This window comes from Bidens hawaiensis, unplaced genomic scaffold (assembly GCF_021521415.1).
Source record: "Bidens hawaiensis isolate Kalapana, Puna unplaced genomic scaffold, B.hawaiensis_p1.1 tig00032846_1, whole genome shotgun sequence".
Taxonomy (NCBI): Eukaryota; Viridiplantae; Streptophyta; class Magnoliopsida; order Asterales; family Asteraceae; genus Bidens; species Bidens hawaiensis.
Window position 1 is genome coordinate 175,202 of NW_027495624.1, and position 8,310 is coordinate 183,511.

The 8,310-nt window shown below is 36.6% G+C and overlaps 1 protein-coding gene and 1 pseudogene across 1 annotated transcript; both read left to right on the plus strand.

Annotated features, from left to right (window-relative positions):
* The first annotated feature begins 1,476 nt into the window (after positions 1-1,476).
* Positions 1,477-5,104, plus strand: LOC143584196 (protein transport protein sft2-like). The gene is made up of 4 exons (XM_077066298.1): positions 1,477-1,679; positions 3,467-3,734; positions 4,628-4,732; positions 4,821-5,104. Exons 1-4 carry the CDS (start codon positions 1,483-1,485, stop codon positions 4,929-4,931), a joined length of 681 nt encoding a protein of 226 aa, XP_076922413.1. The 5' UTR covers positions 1,477-1,482; the 3' UTR covers positions 4,932-5,104.
* Positions 5,105-6,122: 1,018 nt separating this feature from the next.
* Positions 6,123-7,561, plus strand: LOC143584197 (malonyl-coenzyme A:anthocyanin 3-O-glucoside-6''-O-malonyltransferase-like; annotated as a pseudogene).
* The last annotated feature ends 749 nt before the right edge of the window (positions 7,562-8,310 follow it).

Consider the following 8,310-nt stretch of genomic DNA (forward strand, 5'->3'; position numbering starts at 1 on the left):
ACATTCACTAACTGAAATTGACGAGCAAAACAATGTACGTAATGACGTAATACGATAATAGATTATTTCTCAAAATCAAAGCTTTTAATCTATTAAATTCTCCTTGCATGTACCATCAAAACCTAGAACTTTGACCTGTTGAAACAAAATTAAACTTCAATGAGGCAATGAACATAAAACAAAAGGGTTAATGGGTTATCGGGCTTTAATTACTTTGAGCTTTAATTATTTTAAACTTTTAATTTGGTTGAGCTTTAAACTGATATGGGTAATATTATATTTTTTTGGGGCAACAAAATACAAAAACCAACGAATTTTTTTTATTTGCACTACCGATGAAAAGTTAAGGGGTAGCATACTAGCATCTTGCTAACCTTATAGATCTGCCCCTGTGTACATAAAACTTAAAACTGTATTATAGTCATGATATATAAAGTAATATAACGATTTACATGGCCGGCCCTTGGGTAGGGCAAACCGGCCGACCGGCCGAGGCACATAAATTTTGGGGGCCAAAATTTTTTTATATATACTATATATATATATATATTTTAAAAAAATTATAAAATAGGTATGGATCTTAATCATATTAAATATTTTGGGCCTAAACCTTTTTTTATCCATAATCCATCTAATCTATTTGGCACAAGCTAAATTTAAAAACTAAATAAATAATGGCAAATTGAAACTAATAATCCCAAATTTTGTGTATTGCCTGATAATAATCTCAAATTTAAAGTCACTGCCAATAGTCCAACCTTTCAACTATTTTTGTCTTAATGGACATCCATTAAAAAGCACTTAATGTCGTTAAGTTTTTTTTCTGAGTTTCAAACCAATGTTTTAAGACTTTTAATTTGAAGAATGATACGAGTCGACTGATGTAAAACTTATCTCGAAACCGTGATTCGAACGACGAAACAATGTTTTAATTCGGGTGTTTGAATTTTCAATTAACAAAAATCAAATCATATGAATCACCATTTCAAGATAAGTTTTACAACAGTCGGCTCGTATCCTCCTTCCGATCAAAAGCCCTAAAACATTGGTTCGAAACTTAGAAAAAAATTAACGACGTTAAGTGTTTTTTAATAAAGGTCCATTGAGACAAAAATAGATGAAAAGTTGGACCGTTGGTAGTTGTTTTTAAAGATGAGATTATCGGCCAATACACAAAAGTTTGGATTATCTATTTCTACATTTCCATAAATAATTAACATTAATCGTTGTTTGAAAAAAATAGCTTATGTATTTCGTTACTTATTAGGGTCTGCAGGCCTTTTTATTTTAGTTCGGCCAAGGTATTTAAATTCTCGGAGACTGCCCGGATACTTTTGTTAAGCGTGTTGTAGTCTTAAGACACGAATTGCAAATTTACCGGTACGATCCAATCCGATCCGCTCCAAATTCAGCAAATTAACCCCTTCCACCGGCACCATAACCAACTACAGCCTCACTAAATCACACGGTCACAACACAACTATGCACAAAACGGCTCAAGCGTGGTTCACCGGCGGTCCGAGCCAGAAGAACCACGGTTCGTCTCAACCGCCTTCACTTCTCGCCGATTGGAACGCCTACGCCGCATCGTCACAGGATCTAGACTCCTCCGGTCTCGGTTTCGATATCGAAGCCGCAGTGCGATCAGCTAACGATAAGGTTTCCGGCACGTTTAATGTGTAAGTCTCGGTTATTCAGTTGTGTATGCTGTTTGATTTTGTATATTACGATCTACATTCTGTATGTGAAAGTATGAAACCCTAGGATTGATAATTGATGTGTATTTAGTTAAGGATCAGGATCACACGCTGTAAATGAGAGAACGCTTGGCGGAAGTTAGGTCGTGTTCGTTAGTTTAATAAATGAACGGACATGAACAAGGAATTTTGTTTGTGTTCGGTCGTTTAATAAATGAACGAACACAAATAGAGACCGTGCTTGTTTTTGAGCTCATGAACATTCGGTCAGGGCCGGCTTGATGATGATGGAGACCTAAATCGAAATGAGATTTTGTGGCCTTTCTTAAACAGTTGTGTTAAGAAACGAAAACTAATTAGTGTTGGTAATAGGTCTCGAACTTGTGACCAGTGTTGTAAAAATCGCTAGTCGCTGGTCGGGCGGTAGGGTGGGAACTAGTGATTAATTGGGATTAATCGGATCAGACTTTAATGCATAATTTTCAATTTTATATATACAGGCACACATTTTTATATGTAATTTTCATGTTTATACATACATAAACACATTTTAAACTTTGATTTCCTTTATTTTGCTTCATACACATGTACTTAGAGCCGAGGGTCTCTCTGGAAGCCACCTCTTTATTCCTTTGGATAGAGGTACGGTGTGCCTACATCCCACCCTCCCCAGACCCTACTTATAGCTTTGCTGTCGGTGGGATTTTACTGGGCATGATTGATTGATATATATATACACATACATAAACACATTTTGGCCTAAAATGTGCTGGAATCTTGCTGGAAACCACTGGTTTTTTATGAAATCTTGCCGGAAACCGCTGATTTTGGTCGGAATCTCGCCGGAAACCGCTAATTTTGGTCGGAATTTCACCGGAAACCACTAATTTTGGTCGAAATTTCGCCGGTAACCGCCATTTTTTGCCGGATTTGACCATTGACCGATTAATTGGCCGATTAGCCCAAAATTAATTAGTGAAGTAGGGACTAGCGATTAATTGGAGATTAATGGCGCCTAGTTGGGATTTTTGCAACACTGCTTGTGACCTACCACTAAGCAACACAAAGGTTTACCACCAGAACAACAGTTATTTCTATTTCTAATCCACTGATTAAATATATATCTATATATAATGTTTTTTTTTGATAATTTAAAGGCCTTAATTAAGTGAGGGCCTAAAGCCCTATCTTCATTTCTCTGGTCCATGGGCCGGCCTTGCGCTCGATAATGTGTTTGTTTACGTCTGCTTATGTTTTTAATATTTTTAGTGACTTTTCTAATCTTATCATGTAGATTTAAGCAGCATTATTAACTATGGAACAAAAATATACATAAGTTTAATGTGATTAATTTATATGTAAAATCAACATATGAATGTTAAAAAAACACCAACGCAAAACTTGGTATCCGGACTGAACTGTTGACACTGATCATTCTTGGTTAGCCAAATCATATAAAACCTTGTTTGTGTTCATCTGTGTTCGTGAACAGTTCACGAACAAGTTCATTTTCTTAATGAACGAACACAAACATGAAATTTCGTTCGGTTTGGTGTTCGTGAACTGTTCGCTTGTTCAATAAAAGCTTAACGGTACGAACAAGAACAAGGCCTTGTCAGTTCGGTTCATGTACAACCCTTGTAACACTTAATGTCTAGTAACTATATCTTCTCATCATTTTGAATTTCAGGCATCTTTTACAAAAACAATTATTCTCATGGTTGAATGCACAAGCTGTATCTTATATTGTCTTTTTCTTAATTTAATAGAGTTTCAAATGGAGTGAGGGGCATACCTGGAAACTTTCAATCTGCAACAAGCAATGTGCCAACTGGAAAATCTCTTGTGACATTCGGAATGCTTCTTGCTGTTGGTGTGTTTCTTGTGTTCATTGCTGTCACTGTGTTCCTACCAGTCATGGTGATTGTGCCTCAGAAGTTTGCTATATGCTTCACTATTGGTTGCGCCCTTATTATTGCTTCGTTTTTTGCTCTCAAAGGATATAGAACTCAGTTTGCACATATGACATCTAAAGAGGTAATTCAAGCATCTTCCATATTATTAAAGCCATACCGGTAGTGATTCTTAGTTACGAACCAAACGCCCCCATGTACATGATTCACTTCATACCACTAGAAGTTATAATATTGGCCAGTTAGTTTTACAGGAAACGGGCCACATGAACAGAATGGGTCTTAAATATTTTACAGTTAGTCCAAAATGTGTCTTAAATACACTCAACCAAAGATTATGATTGATATGATATAATTTTTTATTTTTATTTAGGGGTGTGTGTGGGTCGATTTAGGCTCAAACTGAACCAAAATCTGAAATTTTGGTTTTTGAGTTTTTTAAAACCGTCCGGGATACATTTGGGCTAAAATATTTGGGTTACACAGTTACACTATCTATTAAATTCTTATAAGTTACTTGTATTTCAATATTAAAAATTAAGATCCATAAGTTTGATTTGGTTTGGTTTCTGACTTTCTTCAATTTTAATTACTTGCAAAACCAAAACCGTACAGAAAGTTTAGTTTTTATGAAAAGATAACACCAAACCAGTTTTTGTTTGGGCTCAGTTATTTTGTTTACGGATCATTTTTTTTTTTTGGTTTCATGCACACACCTAGTCACAAACCAAATGCCACGTGTACATGATTCACTTCTTATCACTAGAAGTTATAATATTGGCCCATTATGGCTTAATATCGGCCTGTTATAGTTTAACAGGTAATGGGCCGACAGCCACCCAAAGTGTATTTTTAATACACTTATCATCCTGAATTGTTTTATTATATACTTTTTAAATCTTATTTGACACATTAGTTTGTTAAAACATAATAACTTTGTACAGAAAGTGTTTTCGGTCAACCCGATCCCGTTAATACATTATTGCCACCTAACATGCTTAAGCCTTCTTTTTTCAGAGACTCCCTATTACATTGGGCTTTATTGGCAGCATGGTGGGCACCATTTATGTTTCAATGGTGCTTCACAGTTATCTTCTTTCTGTATTCTTTTCTATGTTACAGGTAACAAATCATATATTCATAAATCATAACCCTTATTCTATGCATACACTTTTACAGACCAATTTAATAATATTTACAATTCTGCCAGGTCATCTCATTGTCATACTACGCAATTTCCTACTTTCCCGGAGGATCGGCTGGCGTGAAGTTCTTCACCTCTGCTATTACTTCTTCAATTCTGAGATGCTTCGGGAGGTGACGTTTGGTACCACCCGATGTTTTTAAGTTTTAAACGCCCCGTTCTGTTTTACATGTGATGCTTAAATGAAATTTAATTCTTTTGATATGTACCTTTACTGACTTACCGTGCACAGATAGATGTTACATTGTAGCCGGATTTGAATCCGACCCATTAATGAGTAATGACAAACCTCTCAAGTATATGAATACGTGACAAAACCGGCGGGCCCGAGTGGGCTGGGCATGGTTGCACAGGTAAAAATCACTGGCCTCGTAAATGGGTAGAGGTAATACAACTGTTAGTATTTTTAAAGGGTAGTATACTTCTACAAGTTCTAGGTTCGTTTAACTTCAAGCTCGAGCTCAAACCCACCTTGGCTTAACTCGTGAACAACCCTATGCTTGTTTGACCAACCAAAGGTGCTATTTGTTTTTTCAGATGTAATATTTCTATAATCCACGGACCACATCTGTAGACATCTATGGAAGAAGAGGTGGACTAAACCTCTACAGTCTAAGAAGACTGCTTGTTTTTTAATGTTGGTAGATTGCTAAAATAAACTGGTAGTGGTGTACAAACTGTGGTAGTGGGTGGTGGTGGCGGCGGACGGTGGCGGTGGTGGGTGGGTGGTGGCGGTGGACAGTGGTGGTGGTAAGCTGTGGATGGTGATGGTGGACGGTGGTGGTGGACAGTGGATGTTGGTAGGGTGTGGTGTTTTAACCCTCTGCAGACCTTAGAAGATTTCAGAAGTGGATGGGTCAAGTCTGCACCAAGAAGAGCTTGCGCAAACATTTTTTAATGAAACGTCTTCGAGAAAACAAACAGTCTGCAGATGGCAATGTCTGCGCAGTGCAGACAAAAAAGCCTGGGCAGACCTTTTTTCAGAAAAACAAACAGCACCAAAGTGAAACAACGAACAAAACGATCTAGATATAGTTTTTTATTTCAAAGTTGAAAGAATCAAACCGAAAGTGGATGATAATTTCATACACCATTAGAACAAATATTTAATTTTAAACCCCAATGCAATCAACAAGCATCTATGGTATCAATATATTTAAAAGTTACCACGTTTTGTTAAAAGAAAAATAAAATATATACATAAATACAATTAAAAGGATAATTAGGTGGATTATTTTGTCATAGTCCCACCATGATAAACTTAATTAATAGCACTAGCCAGTAGTCACCACTTGGAACATCAAAAATATGAATGATATGGATTTCCATCCTACCTTGACTCTTCTTGAACAGTCCCAAGTATCGCCACCACCAGCCACCGTTGGCCGGAAGTCGCTGCCACTAACTTTCTTCGACGTCGGATGGTTAAATAGTACGTCTGATCCGATACACACACTCTTCTTTTATGAGCTTCCGATCACTAAAACTCAGTTCACTGAAACTATTGTTCCCAAACTTAAACAATCCTTATCCATCACCCTACAACATTTTTTCCCTTTTGTTAGAAAACTCGCCATATTCCCCAGTGGTGATAAATACCCGGAAATCCGTTATGTTGAAGGTGATTCTGTCATGGTTACATTTGCAGAATGCGACCTTGACTTTAATGATCTCGTGGGAAATCATCCATGTGAGTGACAAGTTTTATCATCTTATACCGATATTGGGACGCACTGCTAAAGTGTCTGATTATATTACAATCCCGGTCTTTGCAGCTCAGTGACGCTTTTTCCAAATTGTGGGATTTCTATCGGAATGACAAATCATCATAGCCTTTGTGACGCTAGCACCCGATTTTGTTTTTTAAAGGCGTGGACGTTGATTGCTCAATCCGGTGGTTTGGATAAGCCACTTTTGGCTAATGGAACTTTGTCGGTCTATGATAGATTGGTCAAGTTCCCGAAACTAGATGAAAGTTATCTAAAGTATGCCAAGGTTGAAACCTTTAACGAAGAGTACCAATTTCGAAGACTTTCTGGATCAACTGATAAGGTTCGAGCCACGTTCATCTTGTCTCGAACCGTGATCAATGGTTTGAAAAAACTAGTTTCAACTCAACTTCCAACGTTAGCACATGCATCATCTTTTACCGTAGCATGTGCGTACATTTGGAGTTGTGTAGCAACATTATACGAAGATGAGCTATACCTATTTGCATTCCGGGTCGATTGTAGGTCATGACTGGATCCCCCTATCCCGTCCGCTTACTTTGGAAACTGCGTCACGCCGTGTTTGAATTTCGCAAGAACATCTGTTTTAAAAGGAAAGGAAGGATTCTTGACGGCTGCTAAATTGATCGGAGAGAATCTACACAAGATGTTAACCGACAAAGATGGAGTCGTGAAAGATTTAGGGCCTATTGGGAATGTTTTTCGTGATGGGGGGCCAACGAGGTCAATGGGAGTCGCTGGAACACCAAAGTTGAAGTTTTATGACTTAGATTTTGGATTCGGGAAGCCCATAAAGCACGAAACAGTATCGATCGATTATAATGGATCGATATCTATTAGTGCCCGCAGAGAATGCAACGAAGATTTGGAGATTGGAGTGTGCCTTTCAGCTACTGAGATGGATGTTTTTGTTGGTACCTTCCATTCTGGTCTAAAATCATACATCAGATAGATTCATCACATTGTTATATTTGGTGTCTTGTTCAATGGTTTGGTTTACTTCCCCAAGAATAATTGGTTTTGTAAGAATAAATAGTTTTGTGTGTTGCAATATCTGAAATTATTTTACTTTATATTTATATTCATATTTATGTACTATTAGAGATGACAAATGAATCCAAGCCCCAAGATTCGGATGAGTAATGAGACATATTTTCGGGTATGTGCGTGACTGGATATGAAATTAGTTTTAAAATTTTGCAGGTGTGGGAAGAGTATAGTAGAGAACTAGAGATAATATCAGGTTCGATTACAAGGAACATGCATATTGATTTTCCCGAACTATACCTGTGAACAATTTATTAATGCTTTTTTTCTTAATTATCACCGAGTAATATAATAATCTACTAAATCATTAATTTTTAGTTTATATATTTCAACAAATTTTGGATATCAAAATTATATAAACATTAAAGTAGTTAGGAATTTATCCTAAGAGTAAAAATTCAACTAGTAATTTTTAGCAAACTCGTATCTATATACGATGTTTGAGGGTATTGAACCAGGTAAGCCACATGATTCTATAATCGGATATAAGATTAACAATACCCTAGCATACTCGACCTCATTACCATATATAAACATTGGTCTAGAAAGTCAACCACACCAAATATCGGATGCAAACAAAGCTTTTCAATAACAATATGTCATGTGATAGTTTAAACTTTAAAGCCGAGAAATAGTAAAAAAAAATGTCAATATTCATCCATAGTCCTGGTTAAAGATATTTAGCTATTCATAGTTTTTGATAACAAAATAGACATGAA